The sequence below is a fragment of the Hakea prostrata genome, chromosome 10 (genome assembly GCF_041222555.1).
Source record: "Hakea prostrata isolate BN-2017 chromosome 10, UWA_Hpros_2, whole genome shotgun sequence".
In the NCBI taxonomy this organism is placed as follows: Eukaryota; Viridiplantae; Streptophyta; class Magnoliopsida; order Proteales; family Proteaceae; genus Hakea; species Hakea prostrata.
In genome coordinates, this window is record NC_142609.1 from 41,086,279 (window position 1) to 41,114,017 (window position 27,739).

The 27,739-nt window shown below is 39.0% G+C and overlaps 1 protein-coding gene across 1 annotated transcript; it reads left to right on the top strand.

Annotated features, from left to right (window-relative positions):
* Positions 1 to 541: 541 nt before the first annotated feature.
* LOC149003022 (DEK domain-containing chromatin associated protein) lies at positions 542 to 27,692 on the top strand. Its single transcript, XM_089136462.1, has 13 exons — positions 542 to 768; positions 1,127 to 2,288; positions 2,382 to 2,415; positions 21,862 to 21,941; positions 22,700 to 22,759; positions 22,974 to 23,084; positions 23,646 to 23,726; positions 23,829 to 23,909; positions 24,726 to 25,173; positions 25,683 to 25,795; positions 26,287 to 26,317; positions 26,419 to 26,608; positions 26,708 to 27,692. The coding sequence occupies exons 2-12, from the start codon at positions 1,206 to 1,208 to the stop codon at positions 26,583 to 26,585; spliced, it is 2,289 nt and encodes a 762-aa protein (XP_088992588.1). The 5' UTR covers positions 542 to 768; positions 1,127 to 1,205; the 3' UTR covers positions 26,586 to 26,608; positions 26,708 to 27,692.
* Positions 27,693 to 27,739: the final 47 nt, after the last annotated feature.

Genomic DNA, 27,739 nt, shown 5'->3' on the forward strand with positions numbered 1-27,739 from the left:
GGATAATGGATCCAAAAAATCTGGTGGAAGATGTGAGGTCGTGCTTCAGTGTTGCGTAATTAATGCACAATACTGAGCTGCTACTGTTGAGATTTAAAGTGATGCTTGAGATCAACTTTTTTTTTTGGATTTCAGTGCTGTAGTTCAAAAAGCATAAAAAAAAAAGAAAGCCAAAACGGATGGTCGGGATTCACCAATATTGATCTTCACCATTCGCAGCTTAGTGCTGTGTATCAATTACACAACACTGAAGCCAAACGCAAGGATGAGTACCCATAAATCATATTTTTGGTGGTAACCTCAAGAAAAAAAATTTCAACTAGTAGAAAAAGTTTTTCTGCTACTGTAAAAAAAATTTGACTGGGGATTACCACAAAAAAAAGAAAAAAGATTGGGATTCTGGAATCGACATGAGAATAGCATTTAATATAAACTCTTCTAAGTTCTAACAACGCTACAGAATGCCAAATGGACACTCAACTCGATTCTAGTTTCCTGAGCGTTGCCCTTTTTTTTCGTCTCAACTATCCTACGTGGCTATTTAATTGCTTTTTAAATCCGGATTTCAAATCCGTAAAATTAGCCCGAACAAAACCTCTTCCTCAGGTCGGAGGAGGGAAAAGAAATTAAAAAACACAAAAACCCTTCTTTTCGAGACAGACAGGAGACCAGTAGTAGTAGTCGAGCAAATCGCTGAAGAAGAACAATTCAGTAGAATTTCCTCCAGAATCAGCTTCTCTTGAATCATTCCGCGCTCTTTAATCCTTCGTAAGTCTCTTTTTCTCAATCCATGTTTCTTAATCACTGACTTTTTTAAGTTCATGTTATCAATTGATGCTCTCGCAGCAGAATTTTTTAACCTTAGGGTTACGTGATTCATCACTGATTTTCGAGTTTTAGTTATGTTTTGTTATGTAATTCGTTACTTCTTCATGCTAGTTTCTCATCACAAATCTCTCCACCCTAAAGGAATAGCAGAAAGCAAGTTTTCTTTTATTGAGATGAATTTTTCTTTCTTTCGGCGTCAAAAACCGATTTTGAGGTGGCACTTACTCGTAGAACATACTTTAACTGCTTTAGTCTCTTCTCTTCTCGATTTTAACAAGGAGACCATTTATAATTTCAGTTGTGGATCATCTAGGCTTTCAAATTAAACAAACACTACTACTAGTTCTGGAGTTTTAGCTTTACATTGCGGGTTAGGCATGGCAGAGGCAGAGGCAGAGACGGAGACCAAAGTTGGTGAGGGTGCTGCTAACGGGACTTGTCCACCTAAGGGTGTTGACCCTCCTGAGGATACTCATGAAGCGGAAACTCTAAAGGGGGAGGAAGATGTAACTCTGAAGAAAGAGGACATCAATGGAGTTAAGGAGATGGAAGAAGATAATAAAGAAAATGTGAAGAATGAGGCTGTGGAAATGGATGAAGACGATCAGTTGAAGGAAGAAGAGACCAAGCATGAAATAGGAAGTGAAGAAAAAGAACCCGAAAATGTGAAGATGGAGGAAAAAGCTGAAACAAAGGAAGTGGAAGAGGGGAAGGAAATTGCCGGGAATGCTCAACAGAAGGGAGAAGACAGCAAGGAAAATGTTGAGACTGCTGAAGAGGAGAAGAGCAAGGAAAATGTTGAGACTGCTGAAGAGGAAAAGAGCAAGGAAAATATTGAGACTGCCGAAGACAAGGCGAGCAAGGAAAATATTGAGACTGCTGAAGACGAGGCGAGCAAGGAAAATATTGAGACTGCTGAAGAAGAGGAGAACAAGGAAAATATTGAGACTGCTGAAGAAGAGGACAAGGAAAATATTGAGACTGCTAAAGAGGAGGAGAGCAAGGAAATTATTGAGAAGACTGAAGAGGAGGAAGTCAAGGAAAATATTGAGGCTGCCGAAGAGGAGGGAAGCAAGGAAATTGTTGAGAATGCTGAAGAGAAGGGAGAGGAGGAGAGCAAGGAAAACATTGAGACTGGTGAAGAGGACGAGGAAGAGAATGAGAGCAAAGAAAACATTGAGAATGCGGAAGAGGAAGAGGAAGAGGAAGCAGAGGAGGAGGAGGAAACAGTAAAAGCAAAGGAGAGTAAAAGAGGGAAGGGATCAAAGAAGCGTACCAAGAGGCAGAAGATTGAGAGCAAGGACGTGGCTAAGCCAAAAAAGGTAGTTGGAAAAAATGCAAAAGAAACTAATACTCCCCTAGCCTTATCCATTGATCGACCTGTGCGTGAGAGGAAGTCTGTTGAGAGGTTGGTAGCTTCTATTGAGAAAGAACCAGCAAAGGGGTTTCACATTGAAAAGGTGTGGTTTTATTTATTTTTGTTTTCTGCTATTTTTTAACTTCTGCATGCCTGATAACCAGTGCCTTGTCTTGTTTGACCTTATAAATTACAGGGATGTGGTACTCCACTCAAGGAAATTCCAAATGGTATGGTAAATTTTATCATACCTTTTTTTTTCCCTCTCATTTTCTTTTTCTGTTGCAGTTGTCTTGATAATGATTCATTGATTCCTGAAGTAACCATTTATCTTAGTTCCTCTCGCTTTTTTCTTTTTTCCCCCTCCATTTTACAATTTAGGCTCCATTTGACAACAGTTCTAGTGTTTCTGCTTTAGAAAACTGCAAAAACACTCTTTTCATGTTTCTGCTGCATGAAAATAAAACCTGTTTTTGGAAACTCTAAAATGTTATTAGAATTATGAAATTCCCATGCGAGGGCTTTTAACCATTAAATCAAATCAAATATGTTTATCTGATCCGACCCTGATTCCTATTTATCTCCTACTCATAACGCAGTCACTCATAGGCATGAGCTGAAGCCTTTCTAGAGAGGCTAAATTTCTATCGAAGTTCCGATTGTCAATGTCCATCATTGAGTCAATCACTAAATAGTTTAAATGGCTAATATTACCCCTAGGATCACCCACAGTACCTATGTTGATCTGCTTTACATTATGATGGCATTATTTGTCTTTACTCTTTACCTACCTTGATATGTTTTACATTGTGACGGTATTATTTATTTTCTATTTCTTTAACCAGCATAAGAAGTATTAAAAATATGGAAATGGAAATAGCTACATGAATTTCAAGAATTTTTGGTTGAAATGCTAACTTTTTCTATTACAGTACAAGTGCATGGAACTAATTGTTCCCTGTTATGGAAGTGATCATAATGGTTCTTTCTGTCTTCCTCCACGTGTTGTGATTTGTTTGGTTGGACTTGATGGCTAAAGCTTGAAACTTGTTTTTGGCCCTGTATGTGTGCATGACTACATTCCAAATTTTATGCTTTTGATATCCCGACTGTTTTCTGATGTAGTTGGCATGCCAATGCACTTTTTGTTTTCCTAATGATTGGTATCTTAGGCTTCTTTGCTGCCTGTTATTGATATTTGAATATGCCCTCTTCGATCCCTTTGTTCAGTGCTCTGGTATTTAGTTTTGAAGATAAATTTACTTTAGAAGGCTGATTGATTAACATGCCATTGGGGCAATGAACATCAGGGATGGAGGTTATCCTTTTATTGTTCTATTTTTTTTTTTGGGAAGGGGGGGGGCGTGGGGTGGTATCCAAAGCGGCATTTAAATCATTGACATGGATGCCGTAAAAACTGCTCTGATGGACTGTAGTGCTGATTGCTAATAGATGAGTTTCTTAATACTGCCTCAGGATTTTTCAGCTTCAGCAAACATTTTATGGCATTTTGGATTTGACTTTTACTTGCCGAGTCCCTGAAGCCCTCTGGTTTTCTTGGGACTGAATTGAATGAGACACCTGCTGGGTGATAACAAGAGATTGACTCTATATTTATCATCTTTCAGGACCACTGTTTGCAAATGGAAAATGATGGCTATATATTCAAGCCTTACTTTTAAGATGCTTGAATCATCATTTCATGATAAAGCAATTTTTTTGTTGCGTGCAAATCCACTGTTTCTTTGAATTCAATTTTTTCCATGTTTTTTTTATCCTGCAAAATTTCATTGTAGCTATGGGAGCTTTTGAATTCTAAGAGGCGACACAAAGGGAAAAGTTGTCCTTACTATCGTGAGTTTTCGTTCTTTCAAATTAGGTGTTTTCCTATTTCAAAAATGCCGTAAGTAGTCAAGGGCAGTAGAGTCATATTTTAGAAAGGTTGTATTTCCTTCTATTATAGATAAAAGATAGACCTGCAATTAGGGATGCACAAGCCCTATCGCAGGATACATTCTCCACGGATGTTGCTACCTCTCTTCTACTTCACCTCTCCTTCTCTCTTCTTCTTCTTCAACTTCTGTGCTGTTTGCTGGTTATTAATTTCTGGTTTTAAACAGAAATGAATCTTTTTTTTTTGAAGTATTGAGAAGAGGAAACTTATCTTCAGATGGTTTTTGCAAAGTTGATGTTGTTTTAGATGTATCCATATTAGTTGATATTCAATAATATTTTAGCATGTAGGACTTCTTATGGAGTTCAGTCTCTGGCTTCCCATAGGTTTCTTCTTCCCATAGGTTTCTTGTATGCTAACATCTGTAATGGTGAGACATTGAGAGTATACATTTCATTTGTTTGTGTGTTTTTGAGAGAGCTTATATCCTCTAGCCAGGTTTTCAAGTAACGAATTGATTGAGTTTATCAGTTTGTTTTTGTGTGTGTCTGTGCTCTTGCATGCTTTAGGTGATATATTGCCATATATATAGTTAATTTTATTGTTGTGGCAAGGTTGGACTTGCAATGTTTATGGCCTTTGGCTTAAGCGTATGGTTTTTATGAACCATCCATCTGTGGAGATGGAAATTACAGTTTCCAGACCATCATTTTAGAACTACCGTCTGATAATGTGGTTGGTGGACAATCTTGTTTAATGGACCACTTGGATTGTCTCAGAGGATGACTTTCATATTTAATTATATTTATTCAAATGCTGCTTGAAAGATGCAATCAGGACCACTGTTGGATATTGACTGTTGTCGTGACTCCTGAATCCTGATTACCTGGCTTCTGATCCAATGTTGGAAACCCTGCCTGGATGTGTGGGCCTAAAGAAGGTTTGGACTTAAGCATCTGTATAGGCTCTATATTGGCCACATATGTAATCCATGATCGGTCTTTTTCCAATTGGATTCGTTTAGCCCTTCATGTACAGCATATAAATCTCATTATCTCTACCTTCCTTAGGCTCCGATAGCACTAGAACCTCAAAATATACATATTTATTTGTTTAGAGTTTGCCGTCTGGTAGATGTTGTGGATAATCTTGGCCATGTGCAGTTCAGAAGTTGCATAGTATAGATTAATTTCTATTTTCCTTCTTGTTTCATTGACAAGTTATCTCCCCAAGATAGTTTCCATCGTATTAGATTTGGGTTATCCTATGTAATCTATGCATGTTTATTTTTTCTTTTTGCTGTAATTTGGTTAGGGAAGTTTTCCTGAAATAAGAGTAGTTTGTCATCTATAAGTAAAGCATAATAGGGGAGAGTCTCATACGTGCGAGCTGTCTCCCGCTTTCTCCCTTCTGCCTTCTTCTTTGCAAATTTCCTTTCAGTCCCTAGGCTGAGCACAGGTACTGAAATCCTAACAGTAACTATACTTGGAACTGGTGCTTCCGTGCCATATATGGTTGATGATGTATGCCACTGCTCCAATAATGAATGTTGGTGTACTATAAGTGTCTTGAACACTTTATTCAAAGGTCCTTATGTCTCATCTATACTATCTTGGGACACACTGTGCACGTGCGTGGCAACTGATGGTGTGAATCTGTGACTTTGGCCTCTCTTATGGGCAATTCCACCATTCCTCATTGTGTGTGGCTGAGTGTACTGAGTCTCTTCTGTGAAATGTGTTGGCTTAGGTTTCTGGTAGTGATTTGTCTTGCATATACCTTCATAATAATCTCCATCAGTGTCATCACTACCATCACCATGATGATCATCACCGCTGGCAGTACCCCCACCTGAGAACTCAATGTTCTTCTCATCACCTTCACCAATCTAAGACTTGAAAGATCAGAGTGTTTGTGAATGCGTGCAATTCTCACTCTTTTTTTTTTTTTTTTTTTGGGGGGGTGTTGTGCGTGTGAAGCACACAATTCTCTCTTGGCAACATGGCCTCATCAATGTTGTTACCCATCTGAGCAACTATTTATGAGCCAGGCCTAAGCCCTGGATAATCCATGGTTTATTAATTGGCTTACCTTGATCTGTCACCCACCGGCATAGGGTTTCCTCTTAATCATTGGAACTGACCTTGGAAAGCGTGATTGGCATGTTTTAACCCTCCATTTGTCTGTGCAGCATCTTCAATCTTAGGTTGTAATTTACAAACAACCAATTCTCCAATCATTTATGACTCAGTTGGTTCTGCCTCTTTCTGTGGATGAGTGACAAAGCAGTCTAGTTGCGCTGTATCCAGAGGTTGAACAAGTTTGTGAGAGCACCTTGATTTCTATGCTTCTTAAGTGAGATGCATCTTTCCCATATGCAACCCACCATTACATTAGAAGTTTACACTATTAGGTTTATTTATGTGTACATGATTGGAATGTAGAGAAAGGACAAATAATGTGGTGGATTTGCCAGGGATTGCAGTTCGCTGACCAGCCACTGTGGCTAGTTGGCTACATGACCGAAACTACCGACTGCTTCCCTTAGACTGTTTGTCTATGTTGATTTCAAACATGCCTTGGATCAGTACACAATGTAGTACATTACTAACTACCAAGTGCCAACTCTCACCTCATTTTTGCATTTTACTTCTCACATGCTTTAGGATGAACTTTGCCACCGTTATTTCCGCTGCCTTGATCAGTGCATCAACCAGCCCCACGTTATGATTGTACTACTACCTTGGGTTGAGAGAGTATGCTGTAACTTCCATGAATAAGTTGCCAGTGTTTATGAATGCATAATAGTAAATCAGATGTATTATATATCTTGATAAATCAGATGTATTATATATCTTGGACTAAACATATAAAAGTATTAAACTCACCGGCTCTATGTAGTGGATGGGATAAGTGCTTCTCTTACTGGTCCTCAACAATATTAATTTATCCGCACCTCTAGGTATTGTTACACTTAACTCTTTCTTTGATTGGTTGCATGACAGCACTCATGCGGGAACTTTGGCTTCTTTTCTGTGCTTACCATCTTCCGGACCTTTGGTGCAGAACAATGGCTTGGACCGACCCAAACCAGTTGGGTTTCCGGGTGGAGATGAATCGGCTCCAGTTTGACTCATGGTCTAGTAGAATTTAGGAACTTATATTACCTGGGGGAATAATATCTATGTTTTAATCTATTCTGGAAGTTAGACGTGTAGGTTATCTGGTTTCTAGTTCTTTTAATGTCCTAGTTGGAGACTTCTAATTTTTTTTCCTTTCTTCTGATGTATGATGCAATATCCCAATCTTAGAATCATGTTGAATCAAATGAATTGTGGTTTGCCATGCATCAATGCCGTTGAGCATTCTGCTCCCCCCCCCCCCCCCTTTCTTTTTTTCTTCTTATGCATTCTTCTCCTTTCCTACAACTTTGAGTTTTTAGCTTCCCCAAAATTGATGTAGACACATCGTCTAGTACCAACCCATCTAGGTTTCTAGATAGAGACGAATCATGCTAGTCTGGTCATGGTTCTAGTAGATTTTTAGGGATTATGTTTTTTAGGAAGATAATGTCTTTGGCAAGGTTCAAGATCTCTTATCTCAAGGCTCATCTCACCAACTTGAAAAGCAAGTTGGCTCAAGATCTTGGGAGTTGGTGAAAGTTTTCTTCTCAACTTGAGACTCCAACTCAAGGGGTATTAGGGGTTATTTGGAGCTGAAACTCTCTGCCCAGCCTATTTCAGCACTAAACTAGTGACCTCAGATTTATGAAATGATATAGGGAAAATGTGAGTTCCACTTCGGACCCTAGGTTTGAAATTGCCTGCTGAAGCAAAGCCTTAAACGCATATTGTACACATCATATACTCATACATGGAAAAACATTTCGGCGAAATTCGCCATAAATATGGCAAATTTCACCTGGTTCGGCGAGGAGTGAAATAAAAATTGAGGTGAAAAATGATACCTACAGAAGTCACCAAAAAATTGCTGATTTTCCGGCGAAGTGGCGAAAAACAGGTGAACATCGCCGAAATTTTACAGTAGTCTCCAGAACCTTCGCCACTGGTAAGCCACCTCCTTCCTTTCTCTCGTCTTCACATTATTGATGGTATCGGAGCTTTCGACCTCCAAGGTGATGGTCTTTCCTGTTAGAGTTTAACAAAAATCTGCAAAACCAAGAACTCAATTAACTTAAAAGCATGATTAAATACCCTAACCATATGGCACACCAAGATGCACAAACAAAGCAACACCAATCTTGATCTATAGAAAGAATTTCTTGAGCCAGGAACCCAAAAATATACCCTGCTGTCGGTGCTGACCTGAAGGAGATGCATCAATATTCAACTGCGCGCCTAGAGGGTGGATAGGAAGCTTGCTTGGGATTTTCGGTGGTCTGAGAGAACGAGACCAAATTATCAGAGCATTTTTCGAACATTGGGTAGAGAGAGAAAAATTTGAACACGACTGCGAGCAAGGGTTTGTGAATACTGAGGATGACGAGCTTTTGGAGCCTTTAGTCGCCTGTCGCCCCCAACTAGCCAGCAATTGACAAGCGCCTGCGACGATCTGGCAGTGCATCTCAAATGAAAAGAGAGAGCGCTATCTCTACAAGAGCTTGGTTTGAATCATCAAAGCATGTCAAAACTCCACCTGAAGTGTTCGGCAAAAAATAGGTGAAATTCGCATGTTGCTCATATTCTGATGCTCAAAGGTTAAAGTTCAAACTAGTTTATTGCATTAAACATGTTCTTGTTTCAAATACAAAGTTCAAATGATAGTCCAATCTTCAAAGTTTTAGTTATAGAGTAACTCAAGAATCTATGTGCTAATCACATTGTCTTGATTCGCATGCCACGTCTTAAATGGAAAAAGCGAGATATCTGTGGTCTTTGCTTACTTTATTCAATTTTAGAAGATATTTGGTTTCTAATTCTTTTAGTTTCCTTATTTGTATTAATCCTCTATCATGAAAAACAGATTGACTAGAACGAATTGAGCTATGGTTTGAGATTTAGTTCTGGCTTTGTGTCTGACTTTCTGTGCACGCTTGTGCACCCTTCTTCACCCCCTGACCCCCTCCCCTCTATTTATTTCTTTCTTTTGTATTCTTCTCGTCCCTTGCAACTTTGAATTGTTAGGCTTCCCCTTCTCTCTACAGACCAAGGCTATTACCCACACCACTAGATCCGATATTTGAATGACCAGGATTTGTCTCTGGGGAATTTTGTTACTGCTGCTCTACCTTATGGTAAACTCGACTATCTCCAAGTAAACTGCGTCCTGCTAGCAAACATAGATCATAGGCTACCCAGCTTATCCTGAAGTTTTTTTTGTAGTCACATTTCTCCCTCAGTAATTGTAAAGAAGATCCTTATTTATACACAGATGTGGTCCCTTGCCTTGCTCACCGGACCCTTTCTCACACATCTTTTTAAGCATGAGGTCAATTCAGCGAGTTGCACATGAACTTTAGAGAAGATGTATCGTTTTGCCTTGTCTTTTCGTTGGGTTGCTTTCCTGCCTTCTTATATTTATTCCCATTGTCTGTTACCATATAGACAATGCTTGTCGCCCTACCGAACCCCCATGGAATGATCTCCTTTACTCCCGGGCCAGTCCTCGCAGTGGTGCCAATCATAACATGGTGATATGGCCCTCTGAGCAGCATTTGCTGGGATGCTATTTATAGAAGAATCACATTACCAATTTTCTTTTCTGGCCACTGTATTTTATCTGATAGTTCTTCATTTTTGTGTGCTCATTGTATGCAAGGGATCCTTGAAAGAATCTCAATGGGATCATTAAGATTGAAAAGAAAAAGGGGGGGGGGTTGCGGGTGGAAGGTGCAGCTCCTGGTTTTAGGTCTCCTTTTTGCCCCTAGTTTTGCTGAACCATGAAACTCAGTTATGGTGAGAGCTGGACAAGTTCACATGTTGACTTCATGGTGGGTCCTGGTGGCCGTCTGACAAAAAAATGTCCTAAAAGCTGAAAACAACCTTAATTTGGGCCTTCCAAACTCAATGGAAACAATAATTTGAGTCCCAAAATGGTATGTTCTTGGTTGTCTACAGTGTGGTATGATGCAACCAGGATTGGCAACCATAGGCCCCTTCATATATTAGGCCCAAATTCAGTCCACAATAATGCGACACCAAGAGTAGTCCAAATTACCCGACAGTTATTTTGGTCACTTCCCCACCTCCTTTAGGCTCCAAAGGCTCAGGGAGAATCCAGAAATATTTTAGGTGTGAGGATCTACTCTTTGTTTTTTGTTTGGACAAGTGGTGAGAGTCCTAGTCTGGTTAGGATACCCAGTTAGAGAAGGGATCTGCCTAATTGTACTCCATTTCCCACAAGGAGTCTAGATCTACTTTGTTTTGAGTCCTTGGTTAACAAGTTGTTGAAGATTGTCTAAGTTGGAGTTCCACTTAGAATCCAATTTACAAGTAGGATTCCTTCCAGAAGTTGGCTGCTTATTTTTGCAAATTACTTTTGATTTAAGATCTCTGGAAGACTCCTTTCTAGTTGTTTTATTTACGTTGTTGAGTTGTATAGGGAATCCCAATCCAAATTGGATTCCCTAGTTTGAGTCCAATTAAGTTTCAAGGTCGAGTCTTGGTCTGTTTTCCTCAAGTGCAAGGCTATATAATGCCACACTTCATTGTAAGCAAATCAGTTGAGACTTCATAAGAAAACAGAGACTTGGAGTCGTGGGAACTCGGAAGCTAGCCCATGAGCTGGGTTGATGGATTGAGAGAGTTTTGATAAAATTCTCTAAGTGTTCTTCTTCGACATCTCCTTCATTCCTGTGGCAGCCTCGAAGTTTCATCAAGACCAGCAACAACACCTCCAGCCCCTTCTCCTCAAAGTAGGTAAACCCCTACCCTATTGCTTACCTAATTCTCCTCTCCTAACCCCCTTGCAAAGCCTCACCCTTCCCCTTTCTTTCCCTGCAGCAGCAGCCCCCCTCCCCTACATAAAACCCTAATAAACCCCATCCCTTTCCCTGTTCAATCCCTCCCTAGAATTGCACCCTTCTTCTTCCCCTCTCCCTACTTCTAAACATTAACTATAACAGCTCTTTGAAGTTGCAGAATTTTCATGCACTTCATCTTCTTTATTGGAACTCTAAAACCCTAATTCCATTAGAAACCCTGTTTCTCCTCAACCCTTAATCTGAAACCTAACCATTTTAGGACTAGCATCCCCACACCTTACCCCACCTTCGATCCAAACCCTAACCCTAACCAAGATTCCTATACACATTAGGAGACCTAAACTTACAAACCCTAACTTGGGGCTTCTCTGAAATTACAGTTTTAGTAAATCAAAATATTTCCCTTAAAATTCAGACTTCTTTCTAGCCTAACCGAACCCTAAATCCCTATCCCAAGCGACCCTAGATCTTTCTATACTGAGGTCCAAGGGTTGGGAACCTAGTCAGACCTAGCTGCAGGGATCCTTGAGTTTTTTGAGTACACTACAGCTTCTGTTCTTGAATTCCGGAATTGAGCAGCAGAGTTATAAGCCCTAAACTGCTGCTCTCCTTTATGGAATTAGCCTAAACAGCAATATTTTCAACCCTAAAGTGCCTTCTGCATTCTTAGTAAACATTTTGCTTCTGGCCGTGTAAACCAGGGTTACACCAAGGTGAGTTCTACCCTAAGCTGTTGTGCACAATATTAAACAGTGAGATCAAAGTTAATATGTGAAGCAACTAATTAAGCATTAGGAATTTAAAACAAAATTGAACATTGACCATTCAATTATAAGGCATCATATTCATAACCGTACATGATAGTGGTTTAACATTCTGTTAATAATTGTTGGAACTTGGAAAGCGTGGTATATTAAACAAATTAAGTAAAAAGTTTGTTACAAGTCTGACCATTGGATAGTTGAGAGTAGTGAGTACTAGAATGATGTTTGGGCCAAAACAACTCTTGAATTTCCAAGCTTTATCTTCAGTTGATTTGATTTGCCAATGAAATGCATCAAAACCACCATGTGGAGTTCTTTTTTTCTTCCTCCTCTCACAGCATGGCGAGAGAGGCAAGATTTTAACTTGAGGTTGATGTCTCGATGAGACAGTGCCTTTTATTGTTTTGGTTTGTTCCAAGTTTGAGGTGAGATATAATCCAAGAGTCCCAATGAGATAAAGATCTTGTGCTATGTTTGATTGGTAAATTCCCATGCCTTTGCCTTATTTTAAACCTTGGCCAATTTCAGTGTTTGAACCATCGTGGAATGAAATGTCATTAGTAGAAAATAGAATGCTTCGACAAAATTTCGTCGGTTTTCTTTAAAAATCTTGCATTTTGGTCCAAGAAATGCAATATGTTTTAATTTTTTGTTATTTTTTCCATTTGCACCCTTAAATTAAGGAAGCTTGTCTCCAACTTTCCCACCCCCATCAACCAAACTAACCACACTTTTGGGATTTAATGGAAAAATTTGCTTTTTCAAAATTTTTCCCACCCCACCTTTATTCCAACAAACAAATGCAGCCTTAGGGATTTTGGTAGTTTTGACCAATATTTTGGAAATTTCAGTAGTTTTGGCCAATAAATGCCAAGTTATGACCAATTTCAATCAACCCAATTTCAGCAGTTTCAACAAGTTTTACCCCTAAAATCCTTGTTTTTGACCAATCTCGGCCATATCTTGGTTTCTGACTGCTCAAAACAGCCTCGTAACCGAGATCTTGATGCATGTTTATGATAGGAACCCATGAATTGAATACTTGAAATAAGAAGATTTAATTACTATGAACACTTGTTAGGAAATAAGAAAGATAACACTGGTTTTGATGGTGCCAGTCACCCTGGACACCCTATGGTGCCCTCAGCCTAAGGCTGCCTCACATAAAACATCTCATACCCTCTCCCCAAACCTTCCCTCTATTTATAACCCACAATAACGCACTCTCTCCTCCACATGGCCTAATCCCACAGCCCTAACAGGTTACATCTTTGTTTTCTTGTTATTCGAGCATATTTTAAATTGTGGAATAGTTTGGCCAAGCTGAGACAAGATGCTCTGCCAAGATGAAAAATGCAATGTTTGAAAATTTTGGTCTAAAAAATTCAATATTTGTCTGGCTTTTTTGGCATTTTATACCCAATGGCCAAACATTACTCAAAAGAAAAAGGAAAAAAATCAGCAAAAGTTTGTTAGCTAAAATGGCCTTCGGAGATGAGATTTAGTGCATTTGACATTGGATCTTCCTGCTATTTCTCAAGCTCCACCTGCTATTCTCTGGTGGTTTAGAATGTTGGCACTCAACAAATGCATGCATTATTAGCTATTCAACATCATTTCAAAGTCCTAAGTTAGTCATATAGCTCTTTCATTTTTTCCAACCTCTTGTTTTTTTCTTTTTCTCAATTAAAAATAATTTCTATAACTTCTTCTGTAAATACTCATACCATAAGTAATACAATGCATTACTTCTTATTTGGTTTGTTGTTAAGAGGTTGCAATGACATTACTTCTTATTTGGTTTGTTTTTATGAGGTTATCTCATAAGAGATATTTTAGGCCTATGTGTTAGCCCAGTCTCCCTTCATGCTCCCTCTTTTATCTTATTGATTTTTTAAGAATTAATTTCTAGATTTACCCCCCTTTGGCCTTATTGTCACATATTATAGTGTCTTACGATCTTTTTTCTTCTTCTTTTCACTTCACTTTTTTATCCTTATTACTTTGTCCACTTTACTTAATGTCAGTTCCTTATTTGCTCTTATTAGATGATGGAACCTTTTTGTGTCCTTCTACCTTCCCTAATGTTCCTTGCTCATACTGGTTATTTGACTGCACAGTGATCTAATTATGACTTTATGAGTTTGCCGCTATCATTTACTGACTGGGTGGGCTCATTTGTGGACCAAGCTAGGTTTTGAAATCCAGGTTGCATCAGTTTGGATTTTAGTTGCTATTGTGAAGGGTGCTTATTTTATTGGCAATTATATGTGGTTTCTGTTGAATGATGATCAATTTATTGGGACTCATTTCCTGGTTTTGTTATAGGATATGTTGAGATGCTTGTCGTTTGTGAGATGTTGATTATTGGTCATTATTTGTTAATGTGTAATGTTACACATGGGAGATTGAAGATGTCTACTACAAGCAAATTTAATCTAAGAATCTGATCTCGGGGTTGAGTCTGATTGTGGTTGAAATGCCTTCTTTTAGATATTATTTTGTGTAGACATTAGAGCCGTACTTCTATGGTATTTTGTGTAGTAGTTAACTTACGGGTTTTGGGGATCCATTGAAGCTGCACTTTATGGGTTTTGGCATAGCCACTGGTGCTGTACTTTTATGGACTTGTGTTTGGCCACTGGAGTTGCATGATGCAGCTTTAGCTGCTTTGGTATAGCTGTTGGGTGCATTTTGTTGTCTACCACGGAGAACTTTTTGTGTTGGTGTGTTGCTATTGCTGCTCCTGATTCAATTTGTTTGGGTGGCTATTGCTGTTGATTGATTTATGATTTTTTATTGGGGTACTACATTGAGCTTTCTATATCTATGTAATGTGATCAGTATCTAGGGTTTAATTGATTATGCAAGCCCTAGGTCTAGGTCCACCTCAGGATCCTCTTCAAGTGAATCAGCAGTCAATCGGGGTTTAGAATACCCTACGGTTGACGGAAATAATCTGGTCAAGGGGTTCTAGGGATGGGAAAGGGGTAGGGTTAGGTTCGGGTAGGGTTTTGAATTTCCAATGTTATTCCTTGCTGTAATTTTATTTTCAGCCTGGAATTTAAAGCTAGGGTTTTGGAAATTAGGTTTTTTTTTTTAAGAATCTAGGGTTTGGATTAGGGATAGGGTTGAGGGTCTTTTATGGTTGAGTGAAAGTTGATAATTCTAGAAGGGCTTAGGATTTGTGAATATCTCAGGAGAATTAGGAATTTGAAATTCTCTACGTTTTAGATAAAGGAAATGGATGGGGTTTGGGATCGAGTAGTAAATACTGGGATGGGATTTAGGAGACATGGGTGAATTAGGGTTGGGAAAAATTTCTGCGTGTGTTCAGACTATTCTGGGTTTTTTCCCCCTTTTTTTCCCCTGGCGGGGGGGGGGGTTGTGTGGGGAGTGCGAATCTGAGGTTCATCTGGGCTGACTTTTTTGGTTTTCCTAGGCTGCTGCAGGTTAGAAGGATAAAGAAGAAGAATAGAAAGTAGGAAGAGAGGGGTTGGAAGGTTGGGGAATGGAGGGGTTTCGGGATGAGGGTTGAGGGAGGGGAATAGGGGCTGCTTACTCCCTTTAGGGTTTGGGGATGGGGAAGAAGCTTGCAGATGAGAGAGCAAGAAGAGGGAAGGCTAGGGTTGGGTTGGGCTTAACGTACTTGTGGAAGAAGATGGAAGCTGGAATTTCTATAATTCTGCAGAAAACTCCATCAAACAGTAGCTGCAAGTGCCCCTCTAGGGAACCCACGACTCCAACTTGATGCTCCTTCAATTCTCAATCAATTTCATTAACCATAAACTGACTTTTACTAGCTAGATAGGCTTATTTGTAGCCTTTAAGAAGGAACTCACATTGGGACTCAACTTTAGGAAAAAATCTAGCTAGGACTCCTTTTGACTAGAGAGTCATAGTCATATAAGGACTCTATCATATCTTACTCTTTAAGGATCCAAATTGAAAAATTATAGTTGATATGGAATCCTTGTAGGAAGTAGACTAGGGGAATCTCTTACGATCCAACTAGGACGACTCAATAACTTGATAAATAAGGACTCAAATTCAAAAATAAAAGTAGGTGTAGGATCCCACATATATACTTGATCCAACTAAAGGAATCCTTCTCTAATTAGGACTCCTAACTAGACTATGACTCTTTCATAACTTAACAACCAAGGACTCAAATTAAAAAATAAAGGTAGATTTAAACTCCTAACGAGACTCTGAATTAGACTAGGTTAAATTGGGTTTGACTAGGGTCCCCAAAATGACCAAATTACCCCTATGCTGGCTGAAATTCCTTGAGGTGCTGGTAGAGCTGCAGGGTACTGATTACTGATAACCTCGCTGGGCCCTCTTTGGTTGGTCCTAGATCCATAGTTGTCACGGCGACGAGGCGATGCGAGGCGGTTTTAGCTAGTTGAGTCGACGAGGCGCCCTCCGAGGCGCTTTTGAGGCGGTCGAGGCGTTTTAAGTGAAATATTTACTTTTTAGTGTACATCTCATACACTACTTCATTATAAACCTATCTTATATATAATAAAAAAACTAATATTAGCCATTTAGCCTACCTCAAGTCATCCAACATACTACAAACCACACATAGTAGGTCCTAAATAAATTCCAAGTATCATACTATCATTAACAAGAATCAAGATACGATAAAATGTAACTAAATAGTAAACACATAGATGCATGAGCAAAACAAATACACACTAGACAAATAGAACTTGGTCAATGGAATAGATGAGCAAACAGTTATGGTTGAATGCCATTCTATCATTCTATGAGAATACAATCACTGCTGAAACCTCACCTAGATCCAGCAATCAATCAAGCATTTGTATAAGCATAGTCCAATAAAAAAACAGCAATCCAGATTCACTTGCAGTAAAAATATGAAGAGAATAAGAGGAATTTGTATTGAATTACATATTCTTCCAAATTAGTAGTACTCATGACAAAGAAGACATAATGGCTGCAACATCCTCCATACTAACACTGAAAAGCAGAAAGAAACACTTAACCAAAGACTGCCCAAATTACTTTAAGCCTAAACAATAACAAAAACGGGAAACAGCCAATGCAAACTTAAACCAAGAGGAAATTAAAACCAAAATTCCAGAATAACAGAGGAGTAAGTCAAATAGAGCACACCCGACATGTAACTATCTAATTAGTTAACAATCTCCAAACAGATATTAAAAGTAGCAACTCATAACATTGTCACAACGCAGAAAAAAGAAAAAAGAAAAAAAAAGAGCATTCCGGCAACATACCGTCGACATACCGTCACCTGAGATGGTGACCAGAGTTACCGGAAGCCATTGCAACTTGGTTGCTGCAGGCTCTGCAGCTACGGTGGCTTTCATATGAGCCTACGAGGGAAAAAAAAAAGAAAAAAGAAGCAGAAGTAAGAGAGTAGCAGCAGGCGTCGATCAATTTTGGACCTTCCAAATTGAAAAAGAGATTACAGTGGTGTCACCGGAGTCGCCGGATTTCGCCGGAGATCTAGTGGAACTTTGGAAGATAGTAGTAGGCATCGATAGAAGAAATGAAAAACTCAAAGAGAGTAACAGCGTCTCTGGCTATCACTGGAGATGTTTTTGGCTGTCGTCGGAGTCGCTAGATGTCGCCGTCAATCGAGTGGAACTCTGAAGATAGTAGCAGGCGTCGATAGAAGAAATGAAAAGCTGAAAGAGAGTAACAGCGTCTTTGGCTGTCGCTGGAGATGTTTTTGGCTGTCGCCGGAGTTGTTGATTTCATCGTCGATTAAGTGGAAGGTGAAGAGTAGCAGAGGGAGAGGGCCGAGAGGCAGAGACGATGAGAAATTAGGACTTAGGGCTTGCAAGAGTGAAGAGCGTCGAGTGAAATTATCGGGTTTTCATCTTTTTGTTTTTGTTTTTGTTTTGTTTTTTTTTTTTTTTTAAATGATTTCATGTTAGAATGATCCCATGTATCTCATGTAAAACTTATATAAGCACTCAACCATTAGATGATTCCCAATTGGAATCTAATTTCTTTTGGCTTTTGATTTGGAATTAATATAGGTGGTTTTTAAAATCCACAAAGGCGATCGCCTAGGGGTCAGAGGCAACGCATAGGCGACGCCTCAGAGCGCGAGGCGACCGCCTTATGGACTCCACCTAAGGCGCTTCTCGCCTCATCCCCTCAAACCCCGCCAGGACGCCTAGGCGACGCCTTGACAACTATGCCTAGATCTGGTTCATATCACTAACAATTGCATGTCCTCAGACTTGTGTTGCCTTTTCATGTCTTTTTTGTTTGTCCTAGCTAGAGCTTTCTTTTGGTTTGCGTATGCTCTAGCTTGAGTAGGATCGTTAAGATACATGATGTAACATAATAGGAGTAGTATCTCTGTTGTGGTTTGCTTATCACTTTATATGTTTACTTGTTAGTTTCATGACCATGTAAGTTTGCTTATTCCTAATTAGGTAAAATTTATATTCTTTTTGTAATTTTGATTTGACTTGATATAAATATCTCTTGGCTGGTTGCGGTAGAACAGATATTCTGTTGCGCAGCCCTTTCTCTTATTGTTATCTTTCCTTTCTTCCTTTCCCTAATCTTTGCCAAGCACTTGTATAGGGTTGGGGTTTATATACAGGATGAACCAAGTATCTTCATTTTCTATATTTAATTGATTAAGAATATTATCATGAATTTGAGCAAATTGCAGTGACAGCCTAGAATAGAACCCTTAACTTGCTGACATGCCATTTTATGTTTCATAAGCACAGTCACACCAGCGTTGGACTTGTGTTGGACACATTAGTCCATTCTGTCACTGATTTCTGTTAAACCATCGTCCCCCCTCCCTTAAATTTCAGAGCTATCCTTTGGATGCATGGAGATTACCTGAATACCCTTCTGTATCTAGCATCATCTTTGCCATCTGCTCATCCTTATTCCTCCATGGTCAGCGAGACGGAGGTAGCAGAGGGTGAAGAAAGAAGGGAAATAGCCAGATGAGACGGGAGAGGAGCAACCTCAGGCTGCAGTGTTGCTGCATGGCCGCAGTCAACGGCTGAGAGGTTTTGACAGTAACCTTGGGAAAGAATTATCTGCAGATCGTTCGACTTGGGGGGGGGGGAGATCCATTTGGGCAATGGGATCCCAAGTTGGTGTACTAGACTACTAGTTATAAGACTGGCCCAACTGGGAAGAAGGAGCATCGGTATTCGATTACTGTTATACCGAGCAATTAAGCGAGCAGGAGAGAAGATGGTTGAAGAAAGAACGGGAGTAAGCAGCTTCATATGGTGTCCTACCAACTGTGGTGTTTGGGGGTTGTGGTAGGGCTAGGTATTACATTCATAGTTGGGGAGTGGGGAGAAGCCATAACTCGGATGATCTTGGAGCTGATAGTCCCATGGGTATCCTAATTGTCCTAATTGCGGTAGGGCTTGGTATTCCATTCATAGTTGGGGAGTGGGGAGAAACCATAACTTGGATGATCTTGGAGCTGATGGTCCCATGGGTATCCTAATTGTCCTTATCAGACTCCTGGCGGCAACAGAGTTCCTGTTGTCGTATTGAGGATCTTTTATCATCAACCCAATTCTATTGCAGCCTCAGTGGATCTCCAGTGGGTTTAGGCTCTTCCTCATCCTCATCTTCCTCCTCTACTACTGTGTCTCCATATTCAGATCCTCCAATGATTCTGATGAATAAGAAACTGAGGCAGATTTGCCAAGGGCTGAAATTAAACCCCTCTTTTTTGTGAAGACTCACTTTATTCCTTTTGTTTTCACTTTCTAAAACTTCCCTTGAACAATTTAATTGACAAAAGGTCAAACCTGTGACTGAAGTCATTGAACCTTGTTGTGTCATAGAATGAAGAGATTCACATTTATGTTTTGAACACCATGGTTCTTAGGTTTAGATCACTGGAGAAGAAGAGAATAAGGGTATAATTTTCTTTTTTACTTTAAGTCAAACTTTTGTGGTAGGGTATAATAGTCACTTTATCTCTGATACTAACATTTCTAACAGAAAAGGGGACACACGTTCTTGGAACTTAAAATGGGGTGTCAGCAAGTAAATGATGCTTTTTCAGTGTGTCTGCTATTTGCTCCATTAATAGTAGTTTTCAAAACAAAACAGATAATTTCTCTATTTTTTGGTTTTTCTGTACTTTTTTGAACATATGTTTAAATTTCAGAAGTTAAAACAAGGAACTTGCTGACTGAAAAGCAAAAAAGCAACACCATGAGGTTATACATTGGCCAATGGTTTCCAACATATATTAAACTGAAGCCCAAGCAATCGGTATATACCATATCTTTAGGGCTAGAAAACCAATTTTATTTTACAGAAAAGGAAATTAAATAATTTAAAAATAGAAAATTATTTTTGTCTCCACTAATTCCTAGATTGGAGGACATTATCTCACATATAATAACTATATTATCAAGAAACATGCATTGTTCATGTTTCTATGACCCAACAAATTTTTTTTCCTTACTTGTAAGTGTTGTTGAGATGCAATGCAACTCCCTCTCTTGGTGTTGAAGCACCAGTGTTGAATTTACAAGCTTTAATCCTTAGTTGGAGAACAGATGTGCCCAATAAAAAAAAGCATCAAATATTTGTTTTCCCTCACAGCTGGCAAAGAGAGGCGAGAACAGATGTCTTAATGACTTAAGGTTTGTCTGGTTCAACTAACTGAGGCAGAGATCTTGACTGGAATATTTACCATTGTTCTGTATCACTAACATTCTAATCTTGAGTCTTAGCAAACTGGGAAAATTTTGCGATCTCTCCAAGATCTTATTCTGTGTTTGTATCATCCAATACAGAATGATCCTAAGAGGTATTGCCTTGATGAATTCAATATGTGACACTGACCACTAATTCATTTGCTAGCTGTAGAGGTGATCTTCATCAACTCATGCAGTGCAGTACTGGACCTTCAAAGCCCCTTGATGTGTGCTTTGTTTTTATAATTAATTATTGGTATTTATTAAACTTATTGTATGTAGAATATGGTGTTCTTGGAGAAAATAAAATTTCATGTTACAGTTGAGCTGCAGCAATGAATTTTGTTCATGCAACCATCGTTCAAAATCTCAGCCATCTCGACCTTGGCGAGACGAGACATGGTCTGAAATTGACTGAATCTCGACGAAATCTTGCCAAGATCTCGCGGAAATTTCAATCTAGGAAATTCCGGTGAAATTTCTTTGAAATCTTGAAAATTTCGGTCCAATCTTGAAAACTTCAAGGGGTTGTATAATATAAATTGTGGTTTGTAATTTTGAATTATAGTTGAGATTTAACTACTTCTCAGTATTTGTTCTTGGATTTTAATGAATGTTCTTTGCATATCCATGTTTAGCTTTTTGAAAATGCATGATCCAGTTTTGCCCCTATACAATCGGGCATATGTGAATCAAGACCAATTTGTGTTATGCCTTAGTCAAAAATAACATTGTTATTGTATTTATCAGCTTCAAATTAGGCTGTACCATGTGTACTGAGATTTCTATCTCGGCCTTGTTGAGACCCTGAGACGTGATGAGATTTTGAATATTCATGCCACTTGGAATTGGGATGCAAGTTCATGGACTTAGCAACTTGTTGAGGTGGAATCTTATTATAGCTACCAACATTTATAGTTTCATTAAATCAAAAACACAAATGGTGCATGTAGGTAATATTGATAGTTTGTTACCATTTGCTATCAGCTTTATACCTACTGCCTACTGGGCCATTGATACTTAGCAGGTGTGTTTGAAGTTTCTAATTTATCCTAGTAGTGGTTCTACGTTTACACTTGATTTCTATCTAATGTAAGTTCTTAACCATTTTTCCCCTTAAAAGACAAAATATTGACTCTCAATATCCACAGTTTCATTTATTAGATTACTGCAGTGCTAATCTTACACTAAGAAAAATTTGTTTGTGGTATGCTCATGTATTTCCTTAGATTGGTGGGGAATTATTATTCTCATATTGTATGTTGATTCATCTTAGTTATTTACGTCTCAGTAGACTAGCAGAGTTGTTGAGATCTGTTCTTCACATTGTGACTTTTCTGCTTTTTGCCTTGGCATTCTTTCAGTGGCATACAAGTTATCAAAGAAGAAGACAGATGAAACATTCAAGTCACTTTACATGATCGTTTTTGGAAGGAGGGGAAAGGTAATCTAAAAATTGTTTCAAATACATTTAGTGTCCACATCCTATTCACAAAGTCATATCCCTATCACAGTTCACAAGGAGGGGAAAGGTTATCTGAAAATTGTTACACAGTTCAAATTTTTGGAAGGAGGGGAAAGGTAATCTGAAAATTGTTTCAAATACATTTAGTGTCCACATCCTATTCACAAAGTCATATCCCTATCACAGTTAACAAAGGAGGGGAAAGGTTATCTGAAAAATGTATTTAGTCTCCAAATCCTATTCCCAAAGTCACATCCCTATCACAGTTCACAGCCCTACAAAACCCTATACAAGCCTTGACAAGCCTACTTATAGAGGTTGACTTTTTCTTGGCTTGGCACTGGTTCACTATAGATCATGGCGGCATTGACCCTTACACCTAGGATTCCAGGGTTGGATTTTAAGTAACAACAGTTCTGCCCGGGGTTGTCTTTTATGAACTGTTAAGTTATCCTATTGCAACCTTGGTGCAGCAGTAAGGGCAAAGTTGCAACTTGTTGGTTGTGGATTTGAGACTGTGAGACAGTCCTATGAAGCAGGCAGTAGGGATGCACACATTTGTTTTCTGGACCCAACAAAGTAAACTCAGTTCCCCCCCCCCCTTTCTTGGTTTCCGGATCAGTTTAGTCCCATTCTTCTTCCATCTTCATGAAATATCTTTGACTTGGTTTTCTGAGTGATTTTATCATGTAATTCAATTTGCTGCTTATTCAGGCTTCTGTTTTTGACATATGCAGGCATCTGATGTCAAGAAGAATATTTCACAGTTTTCTGGCTTTGTGTGGCATGAGAATGAGGTAAAGAAATTTGCTGGAGGGTTCAATTTTAAACTTTGTTTTTGTCTTTCTATTGGTATTTTTATATTGTCGAGGGCTTAGAAATAGAGAATCTCTGTTGGGCAACTAGTACTTTGATACGATTATAGGCTCATCTCTTGGATTACCAATTTTGAAGCTCAAGTCATATGCATGTGTCTGGTTTTCTGATCATTTGCTTTTGGATGAAGCGCAGGAAAAGCAAAGGATGAAATTAAAAGAAAAATTTGATAAGTGTTTTAAGGAGAAGTTGCTGGAATTCTGTGATGTACTTGACATACCTGTGGCAAAGGCAACAACAAGGAAGGTACATCATTGTATTACCATGTAACTTTGTATTCTGGACAGTTTTCTGTATAGAAGATGCAAGTTTTGGGCCCTTGCAGCTAGACTGTTTGGAAAGTTGAGGTTGAAAGGACACACTTAAGTTATCTATTATTCATAAACCCTGTCCAAATGATTGTACTTTTTCAATTGTCGAAAGTCAACATTTCATGCTGATAGTCCATAGATTTGGAAGTTTCAGAAACTTTACTGATTGGAATGTTGCCAAAGAACAATAACCCTCATGGCAAGGCCAGGCATGTGGCCAAGTTGTTGTTATTGGTTTTTTTTTTTTTGGGTGGGGGGGTGGGGGAGGATCCCATATGCCTAGGCAACAACTAGGACAGGCAAGACAAAGTTGTCCTACAAGGGGATCCTGGAATCCTTGGCACTGCTGAGGTTGCTTCGGCAACTATGGGTGTAATTAACATGTGGAAGAATTTCTGCAGACGTATGGACGTAGACACACATTTTACCCTGTATGCAAATTGAAATGAAGCCAGAATCTTGGTCTTATTTTCTTAGTGATGATATTCATGTGCAGGAAGATATTATTGTGAAGTTAATAGACTTCTTGGCATCTCCACGTGCGATGACTGATGTTTTACTTGCCGAGAAGGAGCAGGTTTCTTTAACCCAGCTAGAGTTTTTCATTTGGATGTCATCATCTTTTGGAAAGTAGCATTTCTGATCTTGGTTTTTTTTCCTTCTCTTCATTGTTGTACAGCCAAGTAAAGCTAGAAAACGCAAAAGGTCAGTCAAGGGATCTGCATCGAAGTCCAGTGGTTCTGTAAAAGACTCTTCACAGGTTTCCATCTTTCTTTTTGAACCCTATAGGATCTGTGTTGGCATAATGCAAATTTTGTAGCTGATAAAAAATTGTTTTACAGTGTTTTTTTGTGATATCTATTGATTAAAAAAAAAACGTAGGTTGATGAGCTTATTAAAGCGGAATCTAGTATCCATAGGAGCCCTTCTTTATTTTATCATCTCTATAGGTGGATCCAAAGGGTTAGATTTGCTGGGCAAGTTACGGGCAGATGAAAGGTGATATTTGAATGTTGTGTACTTTGGTCAACAATAAACATATGCACGTACTGTGAACATGATATGTGGGAGTGTGGCACAACACCCACTTTTTATCATGAGCCTCCTTCAGTGGATTTATGGTCATTTTGACACCAAAAGTAATTATTGTATAAATGATAGGGATTGTGCATCTCTAGTTCTTCTGGGTTTGGTGGGAAATTTTTTATAGATGAGAGCTATTGCCATCTGAGGATGCATTTCATACTATGGAAATCTATTGCAGAATTCATCACACTTCTTTTTCTCTCTAGTGTCTCATTATTGGTAATTTTAGATCTAAATAGATGTTTAGTTTACTCTCGGGAATGACATATTTGCATTTTGAAAGATTTCTGTTAGAAAGAGTGTCAGATTATATGGAAAATAGAAGTTTATGTTGTGGCATTTGAAGATAAAACCTTTACTGAGAGAGCCAGAGGCATGCACTTCATTTTGGATTTGAATTTGAGATATGGTAATATGCATTCTGATTGATTGGAAGTTGCAACCTATTTATTTTGCTTTCTTATATTTTTCCTGATTTAAATGTTCACAGAAGCGAAGGAAGTCTGGAGACGCACTAAAAGGAAAAGATAAAAAGAGTTCTGTTGACTCTGGAGATGAGTCTGAAGAGGATGATGAAGATAACGATGATTGCATTCCAGATGCACCTCAGGAAGTCATTGACCATTCTGAAGATGAGGATAAAGAAGATGAATCTGTGGAGGAGTCCGAAGAAGAAACAAAAAAACGTAAACGTGGTTCAATGAAATCATCATCTGAGAAGGATTCTGTGAAAATTGATGTGAAGAAATGCACAACCTCCACGAAAGCTACTCCAACTGCACCGCCTAAGAAAACTCCGAGCAAATCATCATCTAAGCAGGCTAAGGTTGATGAAAGTGTTGATAAAAGTCCAAAGGTGTTCTCAAGAAAGAAGAAAAATGAGGAGACAAAGAAACGGGCCTCAACCCCAGCAAAATCTGCCACCAAAGAGAAAGCTGGTACTACTTGCTAACACCCCCACCCTGCCCCTCCCACCCAAAAAAAAAAATAATAATAATAATAATAAATTGGGGAAAATGATTGCCCCTACTGTTGAGAGAGAGAGAGAGAGAGAGAGAGAGAGAGAGAGAGAGAGAGAGAGAGAAGGTTTATTATTACCTGTTGGAGATCTTTCTGGACAGTGAATTGAATCTTTCAATAGAACTGGGAGGTAACCCCTATTACTTAGCATTTTTCCTTTATAGGAGTTCTATTATCTTGTTCCTGCTTCTGTCCCAAAGAAAATCTTTGTACTGTGCTTGTTTTCTTTCTGATGAACCATTATTTTGTCAGATAATCTATACTAAGTGTTCCCTTTTAGTTTTCCAGTATTTCATTCTGAGGAATCAAGTCAATCTAGTTGGCTTGTGATTTTTGGATGGTAACATGGTGATGATTATGATTATATCTTGAACCTTTGTATTCTTCTCGAGAACAATTTACCAAAACTGGCTGTAATTTTGTGAAGGTTCAAAGTCGGTGAAAGGGAAGGATAAATCTAGAGAAGGAGAACCTGTACCGAGTGAAGATGAACTACGGAGTGCAATCTGCGAAATTCTGAAGGAAGTCGACTTCAACACGGTAGGCTGCTTTAACCTCCTCTGTGGACCATATGGAGTAGAAAGCTCTTAAGTTTGGGCACAGACCTTTCTTTCTCATGATATCCATGGGTTAAAAAGCATTTCTGCTGCCTGCAATTTGATGATTTTACCCATCTTGTTAGCGCTGCCTCACCACCTCTTATTTCCTCTTTTAATAAATTGATTCCCTCTACCCTTGCCCGTTAGGAAGGAAGAGGGCGTGGGTGATAATTGCAGTTGCTGAGACAGTTTCTTGCTTCCATATCTAGTATTAGCTTAAGTTGTATATCTAGGGATATTTATCCTCAATTCATTATTACCCCCTGTGCCCCACTCTGTAAAGATTGTTAAAAATATAATAAAAGTAAATAAATAAGAAGAAGAAGAAGAAGAGAGAAGGGATTTAAATGGTTATTAGGATTTTATATTTAAAAAAACTTGTGATCTGCAGCTAATGTTTCTTTCCCCTGTTTTGTTGCTCACTGTTTTCAGGCAACATTCACAGACATTCTTAAGCTGCTTGGTATGTACTGTTGGTTTTTATATCAGTTGATTGATGATGCTTTGTTTAAATGGTAATATTGATGGCATTAATTGAGGAACAAAAAAACTGTCTTACTTCAGCTCGGCGGTTCAAAATGGATCTCACATCAAGAAAGTCATCCATAAAGCTTCTGATCCAAGAGGAGCTTACAAAACTAGCTGATGAGGCGGAAGATAATGAGGATGACGATGGGGAAGGTGATGAAAAAGAAGGTCAGTCGACTGCAGGTCAAGAGGTAGAGGCATGATGGTTCACATGAAACATACATAGGTGAGAAATGGTATGCTTTCAGATTTCTCTCCCTTTTTTTTATTCCAGTTTCTGGTCTCTGAATTTTTATTTTGTTTTGTGATGGTTGAGCTTTTACAGATGTAATTTATTCTTGATCACATATTTGCTGGCAACAGAAGAGGTACTTCCAAGCCAAAGAGTGGTGGTGAGGGTGACTTATTATGAGTACCATGATCAGAGATTCAGAAATTCGTGGTCATTTTGTTTATAAACTAACCCTCATGGATACAGAGCAAGGCAGGTAACTTATGTTTTGTCTTTCAGATTGAAGCCTTAAAAATGAGGTTTTGTCCCCCAACCATGATCACCGAACAGTGCCCTAGAAATTCCGTAAATGTTGTCACATTATGGGATTAATGTATGTCGTAATCTACCCTAACCTATCTCTAGGCATGCACACCTACTCGACATGTTAATTGTCCAAACGAACACTCTTTGGCAGCTCATGGTGTTTTGAATAATTAGATCTGGTTGTAGTTCGATCCCATTTCTGGTGGATGCAGATCTTATACTGAAACATAGGTTTTAACATGGTTTATTTTGTCGATTTGCACTTTTTCTGACTTGTTCATATTCTCTCTGTAGTCCATACCTTTTTTTGTTTTTTCAAGAGTACACTGGAGGTGCTTTTCATGTCCAGTGTCTTTGAATACTTTCCTGCTCTTGGGGCAAAAAAAGGTATTCAAGTTGTTTCACACCCCCATTTGAAAACCTGAGTCTAGATCCTCTGTTCGTCAAGGAGATTTGTGCTTCCCACCAACCTCGAGTCTGGATCACTTCCCCATTATGGTATAGGTATGTGTTTCCCTGATACTTCTCTACCACATAGGGCGGTGGTTTATGTGGGACTGTTTCGGGGTCCTATTTCCTCTAATTCATTTCATCAATATTCAGCGGTGGACTTCATCTCTATTGTGTGGTGGAGAGGCATTAGGGGAGCACATGCCTCTCCCCAAATGGGGAGGTGATTCAGACTTTTCATAGATCCCTATATCGTATTAAGAGGGAGATCTACAGTTAGAGGAGGGATTTCAGTGGATTTCCCAAGGGCCTTCTTGATATGTGGTGGAGAGGTGTGGTGGGGAGGGGGGAAGCACAGACCTCGACTCG

What these genes read in the sequence shown, in the direction of transcription:
- LOC149003022 (XM_089136462.1), top strand. Translation starts at nt 1,206, where the DNA reads ATGGCAGAGGCAGAGGCAGAGACGGAGACCAAAGTTGGTGAGGGTGCT. An exon ending in TTGTGTGGCATGAGAATGAG is followed by an intron (nt 22,760 to 22,973) that starts GTAAAGAAATTT and finishes GATGAAGCGCAG; the next exon opens with GAAAAGCAAAGGATGAAATT. An exon ending in TACTTGCCGAGAAGGAGCAG is followed by an intron (nt 23,727 to 23,828) that starts GTTTCTTTAACC and finishes ATTGTTGTACAG; the next exon opens with CCAAGTAAAGCTAGAAAACG.